General features: G+C 44.1%; 1 protein-coding gene across 3 annotated transcripts in view; it reads left to right on the forward strand.

Moving 5' to 3' along the window:
* ctif (CBP80/20-dependent translation initiation factor) overlaps positions 1–18,029 on the forward strand; it is a 208,317-nt gene that overhangs the window by 172,386 nt on the left and 17,902 nt on the right. For all 3 annotated transcript variants that reach the window (XM_067983383.1, XM_067983373.1, XM_067983391.1), the window contains one exon: positions 2,195–2,494. In XM_067983383.1, the coding sequence (XP_067839484.1) occupies positions 2,195–2,494 (300 nt within the window). The remainder of the gene's footprint in view (positions 1–2,194; positions 2,495–18,029) is intronic.

The following is an 18,029-nucleotide window of genomic DNA, read 5'->3' on the forward strand; positions in this document are numbered from 1 at the left end:
CCCTCTATTCTGGCAAACGACTGCCCTATCTCCAACCTTTCTTTCCTCTCCAGTCCTTGAACATGTTTTCACTTCCCAAATTTGTGCCTATCTTTTCTATAACTTCATATATGCATCTCTCCAATCAAGTTTCTGTCACTGCCATAACACTGAAACAGCCCTAAACAAAGTCACAAAATACATCCTCTGTGACTCTGACCGTGGTGCACTATCCCTCCTCGACCGCTCTGCAGTCTTTTACGGTTTACCACACCATCTTTCTGTTCCGTTGTGCAGCTCAGTGGGACTGACCTCGTTTGGTTCCACTCTTTCCTATCCAATAATAATCAAAGCATCCCCAGCAACGGCTTCTTTTCCCAGTCTCGCACCATTACCTGGGAGCCCCCTAAGGATCTACATGATTCCCCTTGGTGACATTATCTAAAGACATGGGGTCAGCTCCCGTGTATGTTCTGATGATACTCAGCTCTACCTCTCCACCACTTGCCTCGACTTCACGTGTTGTCAGGCTGCTTGTCTGGCTTCCAGTCTTGCATGAGCCACAATTTCCTCCAGTTAACCATTGCAACGTAGGAACATATCAACCAGAGTAGGCCATTCAGCTCCTCCAGCCTGTGCCACCATTCAGTTACATCATGGCTGATCTGTACCTCAACACCATCTTTGTTCCATATCCCTTGATAGCCTCACCAAATAAAAGTCTATTGATCTCAGTCCTGAAAATTTCAGTTGATCCAGCATCCACAGCCTTTTGGAGGAGCGAGTTCCAGATTTCCAGCACCATTTGTGTGAAAAACTGCTTCTGGATTTTATTCCTAAATGGCCTAGCTCTAATTTTAAGATTATGCCCCCTTATTCTAGATTCCCCCACCATTGGGAAGACCGAAATCATCGTGTTCGGTCCCCACCACAAATTCCATGCCTTTTACCACTGATTCAGTCGCCCTCCCCGGCCACTGTCTCTAGTTGAACCAGACTGTAATTTCAGCATCCTATCCGACCCTGAGCTGATCTTCCAATGCATATTCTCTCCATCTCAAAGATCGCCTATTTAAACCTCCAAAACATTACCCACCTCCGACTCTGCCTCATCCCATCTGCTGCTGAAAGCCTCAACGATTCCTTTCCACGTCCAGACCCGACTATTCCAATGCACTCCTGGCATGCACCACATCATCCATCCATTGCCCCTGTCCTTGTTGACATACGTCATCCCTGGTGCCTCAATGCCTTCAATTTAAAATTCTCATTTAAATCCCTTCATGACTTCGCCCTTCCCTATCTCTGTAGCCTTCTCCAGCTTTACCCCTCACCCCTAAAACTCTCCATTCCATCAATTCTGGCCTCTTATATATTCCGCCTCCCACTCCCCCCAGCCCACCATTTAGTATGCACTATATAAATGTAAGTTGTTGTTGTCTACAGTAGAAATGCATTCAAGATAATGGTATCCATTTCAGATGAACATATGGGTGAACATGACTTCAGTGTTTTTGTGACTCTGCTTTTGTAATCAAGGATCTAAAGTTAACAACATGATTCTGTTCAGTGATCTGCCCAATTGACTTTGTGGTTTCCTAAAATTGTTTTCAACTGACTTGGACAGCAGGGAGAGCCAGATATTGTGTGGAGTGGAAATATAAGGAATGATTAAGGTGGAGGTAAACTATTCAACTTGAAGCTGAAATGGTTCAGTCCACAGATGGTAGTTTACCAAGTTCATTGGATACTCTGTAAACCTTAATTGTGCCATTTATATAATGGCACTAAATTTGACTCCGCATAACTTGTTATTGCATACTAAAAGTTGTTATGCACTTTCAAACTATACACACAACTGCTGAAGTTCCCAAGTGAAGTCATTTAGGTCACCTTCTAATGGATGTCTAGTTTCATTCCTTGCTTAATTAGTTTACAATAACTAGGTTTTAAATCTTAACAATTCAGTATCACTTCTAGGAACCGGTATTTTCAATATAGTGAGATGAGATTAATTGTGGCAAGAGCTTTCTAGTGATTATATGATGTCTCCAGACTAGAATGACTTTCTTCTATGTAGCTGCATCCTACATTCTGCAGTTCAGTTCAATTTAAATCCCATTTGACTTGAGGAAACATTGTGAATCTTAAAGAATGGAAGACAAAAATGATTGATACCATTTAAATTGTGTTTAACTATTTTTGTATGCCACAGGATGAAATTTCCTTGGACACAACAAACCCTCAGAAAACCAAAATGGACAAATTGATAGAAATCCTCAACAGCATGAGGAACAACAGTAGTGATGTGGACTCCAACCTCACCACTTTCATGGAGGAGGCACAGAACTCTACCAACTCAGAGGAGATGCTAAGCGAGATAGTTAAAACCATTTATCACAAGGCTGTAACGGACAGGAGTTTTGCTTCAACGGCCGCCAGATTGTGCGACAAAATGTCTCTCTTCATGGTGGAAGGAACTACATTCCGAAGCTTGCTCCTCAATATGTTACAGGTAAGGACGGGTTTTGTTATTACATAGAATTATATAGGAATTACAACACGGAAACAGGCCATTCGGCCCAACCAGTCCATATTGATATTCGTCTTCCACACGAATGGTTGTCCTGATCCCATGTGCCTGCCCTGATCCCACATCCCTTTAGCCCCGTTCCTTCCACCACGTATCTGACATAGTCTTAAATATGTGTGTGTGTGTATTTTTTTAAAATCCTGCTCTATCCTAAACCTCTTGCATTTAATCTTATATTTCTGTCCCCTTGTTCTAGACTCTTCAACCACTGGAAACACTCTGTTTCTATCTATTCTATCTTTTTCTTTTTCTGTGCTAACAGAAACAGCGCCAATTTTTCAAGTCTGTCTTTGCATTTGTATTTCCTCATACCAGGCAGCATCCTAGTGAAATAAGAACAGAAAATGCTGGGAACACTCAGCAGATCGGGCAGCATCTGTGGAGAGAGAAACAGAGTTAATGGGCTCGATATTAGCACCCGCGATCGGGTGCATTCCTGGCAGGGGGGGCTCTGAAAATCGGGGAATCTTGGAGCGGGTCGGGAGCCCGGCTCCAACCCGCCCACTTCCGGGTTCCCTACAGACGCGCTGACGTGCGTGCGCAGCCCCCGCATGTGGGACTCCCGCAGGCAATTAAAGCCGGCGGGGTGCCACTTAAGAGTATTTATTCTGGTATTTCAGGTCGTTAACAGACCTGATTAAGGAGATATTTTACATGGGGTGGGATTTTACAAACAACTGGGACTGTTTCCTGTGCTGGGGGAAACACTCCCAGTTGAAATGGATGTGTTGCAGCCATCAGCCTGTGGCAGCTGCAAAGGTCCATTTGACAGGTGCGGGGTGGGGGGAGACCCTCACCCATTGCAGGAGGTCACTCTGTCACTTTGGACAAAGTTTGGCCTCCACCACCCTCCTCCTGACAATCAAATTCACCAACTTGCACACTTAGCCCGGGGTCCAGAGACATGTACCTACCTTGCGGACCCCCTCAGATGTACATCTTCCGGATGGGGGCCGCCGTAGCTGCAGTCATGACCTCCTCGGAGGGCGAACAGCATCACCAGCCTCGCCAGCCACGCCGTCCACCTCTGACACGTGGAGCTCCACAACACAGTGCTGTGACACATCCACCTGCACAGCAGGAGGGAGGGCAAAGGCAGAGAGAGATGCTTCGCAGAGGGCACTACCCTCGCTACAGGGTCCACAGACCGAGGCTCAGCTTCCTGGACCTCTCTGAGCAGCAGTGCACACGGAGGCTCAGAGTCACTCGACATGTAGTCGTGGACATCTGCAGCCTCCTTCATGCCGAGCTGCTCCCGGTTGGCCCGAGCACCATCATCTTACCTGTTGCTGTCAAAGTCACCACTGCCCTCAACAACTTCTCTTCCGCATCCTTCCAGGGTCCCACCGGGGACATCGCCGACGTCTCTCAGTCGTCTGCACAAAAGAGCCCTGCAAATACACCTACACCCACTCTGCAGTGACACATGGGTGGCATCAGGTGTGGGTCTTCATTGTGATCCTCAGGAAAGGGCATTATTGCACAAACCAGACAAGATTTGCAAAGACGTGGCAGTAGTGGTGCCAATATAATATGTAATGTGAGTTGGTCAGAAATTAAATATAAGTAAAAACCATGACAATCCCTCAAACACCCTTGTGCATCCCCTTCATGCTCACGACATGTTTGCCTTACGTTGCCTACTGCACATATGTGATGCATGCCCTGTGGCTGCAGCACAGGTAGTGGCAGGTTGAGTGAGGCTGACCGTGAAAGAGATGCAAGAGAGGGTGAGTATGAGATAGAGCCATGAGATTGTATGAGGATTGGGTTGAGTGGTAGTGGCGGGATGAGTACTGGCGAGGTGAGTAAGTGCAGGTAAGATGAGGACTGAGGTTTGAGTGGGTGTGAGGTGTGATGTGACAGAGTAGTGTTGTCAGTGCAGAAGGAGATGTGGGGTGGGGGTGGTGATGTGGCAGACGGAGTGTAGGGGAATGAGTAAGTGTACTCACTTTGGCTGACCTACTTAGGTCATTGAAGCGCCTCCTGCACTGTATGCAGGTGTGTGATATGTTGGTGGTGCAGGTGACCTCCTCTACAACCTCGAGCCAGGCCTTCTTGGTGGCAGAGGCAGGCCGCTTCCTCCCGCCCGCCGGGAGGAAGATCTCTGTCCTCCCCCTCCTCCTCATCCCATCCAATAATACCTGGAGTGAGGCATCATTAAACCTGGGACCAGCCTTCCCCCTGGGCTGCTCCATGCTGTAATTTTTCCTATTTCTTGCAGCATCAGTCAGTGGAGGACTGCCCCTTTAAATAGAGCTCCTCCAGCTGACAGATCTTACTGCGCATGCGCAGTCCGCCCGACGCACAGATCAGCAACGGGGAACCCGGAAGACCAGGTAAGTGGATCCAATCAGCCTGCGATCGCGTGCGAGGCAGACTGATTTCACCGGGCGCGTTACCCACGCGCCCAATCGACCACCCCCCCCCCCACCACCACGCCGTGAACCCGCCGCCCTCCTAATATCGAGCCCAATGTTTCAGGTCAATGACCTTTCATGCCTGACCTGCTGAGCGTTTCCAGCATTTTCTGTTTTTATTCCAAGTACTCCAACTTGCCCTTACTAAGGTTTTATATAAGTTCACCGTAACATCTTGCCTTTTATATTCTATATGTCTTGTCATGAAACCTAGTAATTAGTTAGCTTTGTAGGCATTATCCACTTGAGGTGCTGCTTTTACTGTATTGTGGTCCTGAACCTTCAAATCTTCTACATCACCCAGCTTTGCCCCATTCAAAGTATAATTACTACTTTTTTAACCAAATGCACAACCTCACATTTACTGACATTGAATTCAATCTGCGACTTTCTTGCCCATTCCACCATCTTATCAGTGTCCCCTTGCAGCTTTCTTTAGTCCTCAGAATTATTTGCTATGCCTCCCATTTTAGTGCCAGTCTGCAAATTTGAACACCACTCCCTCTAGCCATATCTAAATCATTGATGTACACCATTATTGTGAGATCCCATTGTAACAGAAACACAACTAACTCTAGTGGAGCAAGTAGACAATGCTACAGATTATTAAGCCTTCACATAAATGTATTCTAAAGTGTAAAAATGATAGTTATCTTATTGCAATGCCTGTTGCTTTAGTTACCATTTTTATGTCTGAAAACTTTTTTTTTATTCGTTCATGGAATGTGGGCGTCGCTGGCAAGGCCAGCATTTATTGCCCATCCCTCATTGTCCTTGAGAAGGTGGTGGTGAGCCGCCGCCTTGAACCGCTGCAGTCCGTGTGGTGACGGTTCTCCCACAGTGCTGTTAGGTAGGGAGTTCCAGGATTTTGACCCAGCGACAAGGAAGGAACGGCGATATATTTCCAAGTCGGGATGGTGTGTGACTTGGATGGGAACGTGCAGGTGATGGTGTTCCCATGTGCCTGCTGCCCTTGTCCTTCTGGGTGGTAGAGGTCGCGCCTTTGGGAGGTGCTGTCGAAGAAGCCTTGTCGAGTTGCTGCAGTGCATCCTGTAAATTAAGGCGCAATGGATCAGTGGGTATGAAATTGAACAATACAGATTAGAAGGCTTCCAGGATTGGCCTTGGTTTTGAGGCCACACAATTAATAAATAGCCTGCCAACCCTTACTGTCTGGGATTTATATAGCACCATCATTGTTGTCAGGATTACCAAAAGCACTTCACAACCAATTAATTATTTTGAGGTATAGTCACTGTTGATAGACAGAGGTGGCAGCCAATTTGCACATCTCAAGATCCCACAAACAGCAATGAGATGAATGACCAGTTCATCTGTTTTGATGGTGTTGGTTGAAAGATAAATGTTGACCAAGACATTGTGGGAACTGCCTTGCTCTTTGAAGAGTGCTGTGGGGTATTTTGCATGCATCTGAACAGGCATTTGGGGCCTTGGTTTAATGTCTCATCTGAGAGATGGCCTCTCTAACTCTAACCCTAAAGCATCACACCTTCAGTCCTGCACTGAAGTGTCAGCCTAGATTATGTGCTCAAGTCCCTAGGGATGGGTCTTGAACACACAACCTTCTGACTCATAGGTGAGAGTGTTGCAACTGAGCAGAACTGACATTTGAAACTGCTAATTAAGTCAAACTTTTGTGTCGAGCTCCTCCAGCTATGTCATCATGAAATTTCTCCTTCATTGACATCATAAACCAATGGATAGGGTTGAATAATGTAGGTTTGATATATTTTCTAGCGTCTTACTTGATTAACTTTAGAAGTCATAAAGAGATTTCACATAACTTTATCTAAGGAGATGTTAAACAAATTTGGTAAGATCCATGATGGGACAAATTGTCCATGGTCTGTGGACAGGATGGGTTGAATACCTTTTCTCAATCCATGGTTATGAATTGGTGTAGTACTTCATTTTTCCCTGGAAAATAAAGAAAAAGAGAACGAATTATTTCAGGGATGTGTAATGTAAGAAAACAACTGTGGTGTAGTGTTCCCTTGTTTCGTGAAGAACAAAAGATGGCTGGGACCATTACAAGGCTCTGATGCACTTTGGAGGCTTGGATAGGATACTACACATGTAACTCATGAACATTATCTGAACGTCAAGGAATGTATGTGAATGTTCTCATTTTTGATTCACCCTTAAGAGTTTAAGACTGCTGTTAGGCTTGCTTGTCTTCTCAATACTCTATATGACACAAAACTTGAAAGTGTAGTCAACAGTGAGGAGGATAGTGATAGACTTCAAGAGGACACAGACAGGCTGGTGGCATGGGCGGACACGTGACAGATGAAATTTAACGCAGAAAAAAACGAGTTGATGCATTTCGGTAGGAAAAATTAGAAAAGGCAATATAAACTAAAAGGCACAATTCTAAAAGGGGTAAAGGAACAAAGAAATCTGAGGGTATATGTACACAAATCGTTGAAGGTGACAGGGCAGATGAGAAAGCAGTTAAAAAAGCATACAGGATCCTGGGCTTTATAAATAGAGGGATAAGAGTACAAAAGTAAGGAAGTTATGATGAACCTTTTATAAAAACACTGATTTGGCCACAACTGGAGTATTCTGTCCAATTCTGGGCTCCACACTTTAGGAAGGATGTGAAGGCTTTAGAGAGGTTGCAGAAAACATTTACTAGAATGATTCCAGGGATGAGGGACTTCAGTTACGTGGATAGACTGGAGAAGTTGGGGTTGTTCTCCTTGGAACAGAGAAGGTTGCGAGGAGGTCTGATAGAGGTATTCAAAATCATGAAGGGTCTAGACAGAGTAGATTAGAGAGAAACTGTTCGCATTGGTGGAAGAGTCAAGAACCAGAGGGCATAGATTTGAGGTGATTGGTAAAAGATCCATAGGTGACATGAGGAAAACTTTTTTACACAGCAAGTGGTTAGGATCTGGAATGCACTGCCCGAGGGGGTGGTGGAGGCAGATTCAATCATGGCCTTCAAAAGGGAACTGGATAAATACTTGAAAGGAAAAAATCTGCAAGGCTACGGGGATAGGGCGGGGGAGTGGGACTAGCTGGATTGCTCTTGCATAGAGCCGGAGCCGAATGGCCTCCTTCCTTGCTGTAACCTTTCTATGATTCTATATCATGTAACAAGAAGAAAGGGTGATGTTACAAGATGATGACACAAGAACTTCATTGGAAAATTAAACATTTTAGTTTTTCCTTTCACAAATACTGTATTATTTGACTATATCCTGTCAATGTTGTATTTGTATTCCCTATCAAAAGGAACTTGCCAGTTCTCCCCTTTTCGTCAATATAGTTCACCACCAATGGATGGCTGAGTGGGTAAATGTACGATGCTGATATTATGATACCAGCTTCAATCCCTGGCCTGTGCTGAGTTAGTTAATTCAGCCAGGTTAAGGATAGAAAGAGTAGATGAGGCTATGCAGTAGGTATAGTTAATATGGACTTCTAGTTTGCTACAGTTGACCTTAGTGCCAAGGGGCTAAGGAAGATCTTCTACTTAAAGGTGCTCACGTACATACATTGGGTGAAGATAGGAATTTCCTCGACTGTGATGCCTTCCGGAGTGAAAAAGACTGTTGCCATTTCGGTCTAGCCTCACATGTAAAGAATGGGTGAAGTACTAGGGGGTGGCTAGAATCTATAGAACTGGAAAAAAGAAGGTTCAGCGGTGATGTGGTTGCTGTTTTTAGGATTCTAAAGGGACTAGATAATGTAGACCATGACCAGCTGTTTCACCTTGTCTGGAACGCGGCCTGCACTTGAAAGGGAGTAAATTTAATACAATGTGCGGATACATTATTTCAGTGACTGAGTGGCAAATCTCTGGAATGGGCTCCCTAGGGTAATAGTGGAAGCAGATAGTGTTGATTCATTTAAATGCAAATTATATCGATTTCTTGTAGAAAATAATATTTTGGGATATAGTATGAGAGTAATTTGAGACATGACATGGTAGGTATAGCATGCCTAGGGGGAAAAGGTGAATTTGGACCTATGGTTTCCACCACTAGGGGTTTTCCTTGCCTCGTATTTGGGTATATTATCGACTAAGTGATAGGGATTTATTGCCATGATTCGTCAACAACTCTGTTATCATTGTATCATGCAGCTACCAAGATGGTAGAAGGCGAACTAGATGGACCTTGGTCTCTTTTCATCTCTTAGTTCCTATAGTTTCATTACTTCACCATTTTCTCTCTTTTGGCTCCTTAGTGTGATATTAGATGTGGGAATCTGACTTAATTCCTGGTTTCAGAATACCAAATACACAATCTGTAGCATTGATTATGGCCAAGTCAGTGAGCACACATTGCAAGACCAGGTTGAGGATAAACTTTGTACTCTGTCCTCATTTCTTTCCAATTTTTTTGTAAATTTTCTCACCATTTTCAGTTTGTTCCCTTCACATCAGCCACCATTCTCTGTTCCACGTCATCACCATGTCCCATTCTTCAACTAGCCATTAGAGTGTGCGGTGACCTGCTCTTCTTTGTTTTTTTTCTTCTCTTCTCAACTGACTGGTGTGTATATTTTTTAAAAAAGAGCAGTAATAGTGGGTGATTTTATCCAGAGATAGACTGAGAGTATAAATCTGAGGGGGATTAAATAGGAGAGGAATGTTTTCTGAGTCACTACACAACAAAACCTACAAGAAAAGATGCGATATCAGACCGAGTTCTGGGTAATGAATCAGAGTAGGTCAGCAACAGGACGGTAGGAGAAAAATTAGGGATGAGTAATCATAATATAATTAGCTATAATTTTGAAATGGATAAGGTAAAAGCATGATCATAATCAAAATTGATTGAAGAACAAATTTCAAAGGGATGCAAGAGGGCTTAGTTTGGATTACTTGGGAAAAAAATTAACTTGTAAAACAGTGGGAAATGTTTAACTGTGAGATTGGTACAGCACAGTCTAGAAAAATTTCAGTGAGGAAAAAAGATGGGTTAGCTTGTAGGATCCTGGTTCTTTGGAGTGGGTTGAAAAAAAATTTGCAGTCAGTGTCAAGGAAAAAGCATTGTTTTTTATAAACACATTAGGAAAAATGAGAATTACTAAGGAAGGGAGTGTAGCCACTCAAAAATGAGCATGGTGAAATTATTGTGGTAGATGCGGAAATGGCAGAGTTGCTTAATGAATACTTTGCTTCAATATATACGGAGGAGAGTGAAGGAAGTCTTCAAGGGCTTGTGGATGAAGAGGTAAAAGGTCAATCAGTAGATATATGTATTAATAAGTAAGCAGTTCTTAATGGGTTCAAATTGCTAAACATTCAATGTCCAGGACTAGATGGTAATCATCCCAGATAACTGAAAGAGGTTAGTGATGGAGTAATGGAGGAACGAGCCATGAATTTTCAAAATTCATTAGAGATGGCAGCTGTGCCCAAGGACTAGAGAGTGGTAAATGTCACTCATCTGTTCAAAAAGAGAGAAAGGGATAAACCAAGCAACTATTGACTGGTTAGACTTGTGTTATAGAAGGAAAAGAATTGGAGGCCATAATTAGAGATAAAATAGATGAATACTTAGAAGGGCCTGGATTGATGGGATACCATCAATATGGATTTGTGAAAGGTATAACATGTTTGGCTAACCTAAGAGATCCTTTTAAGAGAAGGATGGAAAGAGTAGATGAGGGTATGCAATCGATATTGTTAATATGGACTTAACAATACCTACTGCATACCCTCAGTAGAGGCATGCAGTAGATATTTTATCAAACGTTTTCGAGAAGAATTTGGTTGTTAAAATTATGGTTCAAAAAGGAAAATGTTGGTTTGGAGCGGGATGGCTGAAAGGCAGACAACAAAGGGTTGTTGATGATACCTAACTGGGAAGAGTTGCAAACTGCCAGGAAGAATGCAGGATGGTACAGATGGGCATAAGGGCGGGAAAGTGGAGTTGAGGTCGAAGATCAGCCATGATCTTATTGAATGGCGGAGCAGGCTCGAGGGGCAGTATGGCCTACTCCTGCTCCTATTTCTCATCATCTTATGCTCTTAAACAGGTTGGGGAACGGGTAGTTAAGTGGCAGATGTAGTTTAATACAGACAAATGTGAGGTAGTATCATAGTAGGTACAGCACAGGAGGAGGCCATTCGTGCCTGTGCCGGCTCATTGAAAGTGCTATCCAATTAGTCCCATTTCCCTGCTCTTTCCCCATAGCCCTGTAAATCTTTTCCCTTCAAGTATTTATATAATTCCTTTTTGAAAGTTACTATTGAATCTGCTTCCACCACCCTTTCAGGCAGCGCATTCCCGATCATTACAACTCGCTGCATAAAAACAAGTTTCCTCATGTCGCCGCTGGCTCTTTTGCCGATCACCTTAAATCTGTGCCCCCTGGTTACCGACCCTTCTGCCACTGCAAACAGTTTCTCCTTATTTACTCTATCAAAACCATTCATGATTTTGAAAACCTCTGTCAAATCTCCCCTTAACCTTCTCTGTTCGAAGGAGAACAACCCCAGCTTCTACAGATAACTGAAATCCCTCATTCCTGGTACCATTCCAGTAAATCTCTTCTACACCCTCCCTAAGGCCTTGACATCCTTCCTAAAGTGTGGTGCACAGAATTGAACACAATACTCCAGTTCAAGCCTTACCAGTATTTTATAAAGGTTTAGCATAACTTCCTTGCTTTTGTGCTCTATGCCTCTATCATGTCACGCTACACGTTACCCCACCAGCGAACAAAAGCTATCTGTTTTTAATACAATGGGTCATTTGCTGGCCTTCTCTGCCTTCCGGATGTTTCTGCCTCTCTCTTTTTTTTCCTGTTTGTTTTTTTGTTGAATGTGTATTCGGGGGTTCTGTAGGTGACACCTCTCTGTCTGAACACGGTGATTGCCTTGGCAATGGGCAGTTGCAGGGGCAGTCTGTAAACACCATGTATTGTTCTATATGTATAAATGCGTAGGCTTCGAGGAGCTCCTGAACATTTACCTGACGAAGGAGGAAGCCTCCGAAAGCTTGTAGATTTCAAATAAAAATTGTTGGACTATAACTTGGTGTTGTAAAATTGTTTACATCTATTAATAAGGCCCAGGATCCCTTATGCTTTTTTAGCAGCCGTCTCAATTTGTCCTGCCACCTTCAAAGATTTGTGAATGTGCACCCCCAGGTCTCTCTGTTCCTGCACCCCCTTTAAAATTGCACCATTTAGTTTATATTGCCTCTCCTCATTCTTCCTACCAAAATGTATCACTTCACACTTCTCTGCGTTAAATTTCATCTGCCATGTGTCTGCCCATTTCACCAGTCTGTCTATGTCCTCCTGAAATCTGTTACTATCCTCCACATTGTTTACTACATTTCTGAGTTTCGTGTTATCTGCAAGCTGTGAAATGATACCCTCTATATCCAAGTCTAGGTCATTAATATATATCAAAAAGAGCAGTGGTCCTCATACTGACCCTGGGGGGATGCCATTGTATACTTCCCTTCAGTCTGAATAACAACCATTCACCTCTACTCTCTGCTTTCTATCCCTTAACCAATTTTGTATCCACGCTGCTACTGTCCCTTTAATCCCATGGGCTTTAATTTTGCTAACAAGTCTATTATGCAGTACTTTATCAAATGCCTTTCGAAAGTCCATATACACATCATCAACCGCACTACCCTCATCAACCCTCTCCGTTACTTAATCAAAGAACTTGATCAAGTTAGTCAAATACAATTTTCCTTTAACAGTTCCATGCTGACTTTAATTTATTAGCCCATACTTTTCCAAGTGCCAATTTATTTTGCCCTGGATTGTTGTGTCTCAAAGTTTCCCCACCAGCATCGTTAGGCTGACTGCCTGTAATTGTCGGGTTTATCCTGCTCCCCTTTTTTTGAACCGGGTGTAACATTTGCAATCCTGCAATCCTCCAGTCCTCTGGCATGGCCCCATATCTAAGGAGGACTGGAGGACTGCAATTTCCACCCTTCCCTCAGCAACCGAGGATACATCCCATCTGGACCAGGTGACTTTTCTACTTTGAATATTGCCAATCTTTTAAGTACCTCCTTTATCTATTTTCATCCTGTCCAATATCGCTACTACCTCCTTTACTGCTACATTGGCAGCATCCTCTTCTCTAGTGAAGATGGATGCGAAGCATTCATTTGGTACCTCAGCCATGCCCTCTGCCTCCTCAAGAAGATCTCCTTTTTTGTCCCTAATCAGTCCCACTCTTTCCTTGACTACCTTCTTACTACATGTGTTTATAAAATTTTTTTGGATTCCCTTTTCTGTTAACCGCTAATCTATTCTCATACTCTATCTTTGCCACTCTAATTCCCTTTTTTGGATCTCCTCTGTACTTTCTGTATTTAGCATGGTTCTCTACTATATTATGAACCTTACATTTGTCATAAGCCTCCTTTTTCTGAGTCATTTTAATTTCTACATCTTTAATCATCCAGGGAGCTCTAGCTTTGGTCGCCCTTCCTTTCCCTCTCGTGGGAATATGTCTACATTGTACCTGAACCAACTTCTCCTTGAAGGCCTCCTGTTGTTCAATTACTGTTTTGCCTAACAATTTTTGATTCTAATCCACCTGAGCAAGATCCCTTTTTAACTCACTGAAATTTGCCCTCCTCCAGTTAAGCATTTTCACATTTGATTGTTCCCAGTCCTTTTCCATAACAATTCCAAATCTAATGATATTATGATCACTGTTCCCCAAGTGCTCCCCCACTGAAACATGCTCCACCTGCCCCACTTCATTCCCCAGAACTAGATCCAGCACTGTTTCCTTCCTGGTTGGGCTGGAAACACATTGTTCCAGAAAGTTCCCTTGAACACATTTCAGGAATTCCTCCCCCTCTTTGCCCTTTGCACTGTTACTATCCCGGTCTGCATTGGGATAGTAACAAATACATAAAGGGCAAAAGGGTAACTAGGGAGAGAGTAGGGCCTCTTAAGGATCAACAAGGTCATCTATGTGCGGAACCACAAGAGATGGGTGAGATCCTGAATGAATATTTCACATATTCACATCGGTATTTACGGTTGAGAAAGGCATGGATGTTAGGGAACTTGGGGAAATAAATAGTGATGTCTTGAGGAGTGTACATATTACAGAGAGGGAGGTGCTGGAAGTCTTAACGCGCATCAAGGTAGATAAATCTCCGGGACCTGATGAAATGTATCCCAGGACGTTATGGGAGGTTAGGGAGGAAATTGCGGGTCCCCTAGCAGAGATATTTGAATCATCCACCGCTACAGGTGAGGTGCCTGAAGATTGGAGGGTAGCAAATGTTGTGCCTTTGTTTAAGAAGGGCGGCAGGGAAAAGCCTGGGAACTACAGACCAGTGAGCCTGACATCTGTAGTGGGTAAGTTGTTAGAGGGTATTCTGAGGGACAGAATCTACAGGCATTTGGAGAGGCAGGGACTAATTAGGAACAGTCAGCATGGTTTTGTGAGAGGAAAATCATGTCTCACGAATTTGATTGAGTTTTTTGAAGGGGTAACCAAGAAGATAGATGAGGGCTGTGCAGTAGACGTGGTCTACATGGACTTCAGCAAAGCATTTGACAAGGTACCGCATGGTAGGTTGTTACATAAGGTTAAATCTCATGGGATCCAAGGTGAGGTAGCCAATTGGATACAAAATTGGCTTGACGACAGAAGACAGAGGGTGGTTGTCGAGGGTTGTTTTTCAAACTGGATGCCTGTGTCCAGCGGTGTGCCTCAGGGATCGGTGCTGGGTCCGCTGTTATTTGTTATTTATATTAATGATTTGGATGAGAATTTAGGAGGCATGGTTAGTAAGTTTGCAGATGACACCAAGATTGGTGGCATTGTGGACAGTGAAGAAGGTTATCTAGGATTGCAACGGGATCTTGATCAATTGGGCCAGTGGGCCGATGAATGGCAGATGGAGTTTAATTTAGATAAATGTGAGGTGATGCATTTTGGTAGATCGAATCGGGCCAGGACCTACTCCGTTAATGGTAGGGCGTTGGGGAGAGTTATAGAACAAAGAGATCTGGGAGTACAGATTCATAGCTCCTTGAAAGTGGAGTCACAGGTGGATAGGGTGGTGAAGAAGGCATTCAGCATGCTTGGTTTCATTGGTCAGAACATTGAATGCAGGAGTTGGGATGTCTTGTTGAAGTTGTACAGGGCATTGGTGAGGCCACACTTGGAGTACTGTGTACAGTTCTGGTCACCCTATTATAGAAAGGATATTATTAAACTAGAAAGAGTGCAGAAAAGATTTACTAGGATGCTACCGGGACTTGATGGTTTGACTTACAGGGAGAGGTTAGACAGACTGGGACTTTATTCCCTGGAGAGTAGGAGGTTAAGGGGTGATCTTATAGAAGTCTATAAAATAATGAGGGGCATAGATAAGGTCGATAGTCAAAATCTTTTCCCAAAGGTAGGGGAGTCTATAACGAGGGGGCATAGATTTAAGGTGAGAGGGGAGAGATACAAAAGGGTCCAGAGGGGCAATTTTTTCACTCAAAGGGTGGTGAGTGTCTGGAACGAGCTGCCAGAGGCAGTAGTAGAGGCGGGTACAATTTTGTCTTTTAAAAAGCATTTGGACAGTTACATGGGGAAGATGGGTATCGAGGGATATGGGCCAAGTGCAGGCAATTGGGACTAGCTTAGTGGTATAAACTGGGCGACATGGACATGTTGGGCCGAAGGGCCTGTTTCCATGTTGTAACTTCTATGATTCTATGATTCTATGATTCTATAATTGAACTCCCCCATTATTACTACTCTACAGTTCTTGCATTTTTCTGTAATTTGTCTGCAAATTTGCTCCTCTATCTCCTTCCCACTATTTGATGGCCAATAGCACACACCCAGTAGTGTAATAGCTCCTCTATTCCTTAATTCTAACCAAATAGATTCTGTCTTTGACCCCTCAACTACAACATCCCTTTCCACTGCTATAATAGTTTCTTTGATCATCCCCTGCCTCCTTTCTTTCCTTCCCTATCTTTCCTGAATACCTTGTAGCCAGGAATATTAAGTATCCAATCCTCCCCTTCTTTGAGCCAGGTCTCTGTTATTGCCACTGTATCATAGTCCCATGTGGCGACTTGAGCCTGCAGCTCATCAACCTTATTTACCGCGCTACGTGCATTTACACACATGCACTCCAATCTCATCTTAGATTACCTCGCATTTGCTCCCTGTCTGATCCCTCCTATTTCTGAACTATCCTTTACTCTCTGTTTCAGGAAGAATACAACAGAATGGAAATATAACTTAAATGGTAAATTTCTCAATGCAGTAAAGCAGCAGGGGATTCTAGGATTTTTTTTTTATTCGTTCATGGGATGTGGGCGTCGCTGGCAAGGCCGGCATTTATTGCCCTTGAGAAGGTGGTGGTGAGCCGCCACCTTGAACCGCTGCAGTCCGTGTGGTGAAGGTTCTCCCACAGGATTTTGACCCAGCGATGATGGAGAAACAGAGATATATTTCCAAATCGGGATGGTGTGTGACTTGGAGGGTAACGTGCAGGTGGTGTTGTTCCCATGTGCCTGCTGCTCTTGTCCTTCGAGGTGGTAGAGGTCGTGGGTTTGGGAGGTGCTGTCGAAGAAGCCTTGGCGAGTTGCTGCAGTGCATCCTGTGGATGGTACACACTGCAGCCACTGTGCGCCTGTGGTGGAGGGAGTGAATGTTTAGGGTGGTGGATGGGGTGCCAATCAAGCGGGCTGCTTTATCCTGGAAGGTGTCGAGCTTCTTGAGTGTTGTTGGAGCTGCACTCATCCAGGCAAGTGGACAGTATTCCATCACACCCCTGACTTGTGCCTTGTATATGCTGGAAAGGCTTTGGGGAGTCAGGAGGTGAGTCACTCGCCACAGAATACCCAGCCTCTGACCTGCTCTTGTAGCCACAGTATTTATATGGCTGGTCCAGTTAAGTTTCTAGTCAATGGTGACCCCCAGGATGTTGATAATAAGAACATACGAACATAAGAAATAGGAGCAGGAGTAGACCAATCGGCCCCTCGAGCCTGCTCCGCCATTCAATAAGATCATGGCTGATCTGATCCTAACCTCAAATCTAAAGAACATAAGAAGTAGGAGCAGGACCCGGCCACTCAGCCCCTGGGCCCGCTCTGCCACCCACAGGGCCTTGACCGATCCAAACTCAGCTTCATGTCCAATTTCCTGCCCGCTCCCTGTAACCCCTAATTCCCTTTACTTCTAGCAAACTGTCTATTTCTGTTATAAATTTATTTAATGATGTAGCTTCCTGGGGCAGCAAATTCCACAGACCTACTACCCTCTGAGTGAAGAAGTTTCTCCTCATCTCAGTTTTGAAAGAGCAGCCCCCTAGTTCTAGTTTCACCCATCCTTGGGAACATCCTTACCGCATCCACCCGATCAAGCCCCTTCACAATCTTATATGTTTCAATGAGATCGCCTCTCATTCTTCTGAACTCCAATGAGTAGAGTCCCAATCTACTCAACCTCTCCTCATATGTCCACCCCCTCATCCCCGGGATTAGCCGAGTGAACCTTCTTTGTACTGCCTCGAGAGCAAGTATGTCTTTTCTTAAGTATGGACACCAAAACTACATGCAGTATTCCAGGTGCGGTCTCACCAATACCTTATATAACTGCAGTAATACCTCCCTGTTTTTATATTCTATCCCCCCAGCAATAAAAGCCAACATTCCATTGGCCTTCTTGATCACCTGCATACGAACTTTTTGATTTTCTTGCACTAGGACCCCCAGATCCCTTTGCACTGCAGTACTTTCCAGTTTCTCACCATTAAGATGATAACTTGCTCTCCGATTTTTCCTGCCAAAGTGCATAACCTCACATTTTCCAATATTGTATTGCATCTGCCAAGTCTCCGCCCATTCACCCAGCCTGTCTATATCCCCTTGTAAGTTTTTTATGTCCTCCTCACTCTCTACTTTCCCTCCCATCTTTGTATCATCTGCAAACTTTGACATGTTACACTCGGTCCCCTCCTCCAAATCGTTAATATAGATTGGAAAGAGTTGGGGACCCAGCACCGATCCCTGCGGAACCCCACTGGCTACTGGTTGCC

Source organism: Heptranchias perlo, chromosome 1 (genome assembly GCF_035084215.1).
Source record: "Heptranchias perlo isolate sHepPer1 chromosome 1, sHepPer1.hap1, whole genome shotgun sequence".
Taxonomy (NCBI): Eukaryota; Metazoa; Chordata; class Chondrichthyes; order Hexanchiformes; family Hexanchidae; genus Heptranchias; species Heptranchias perlo.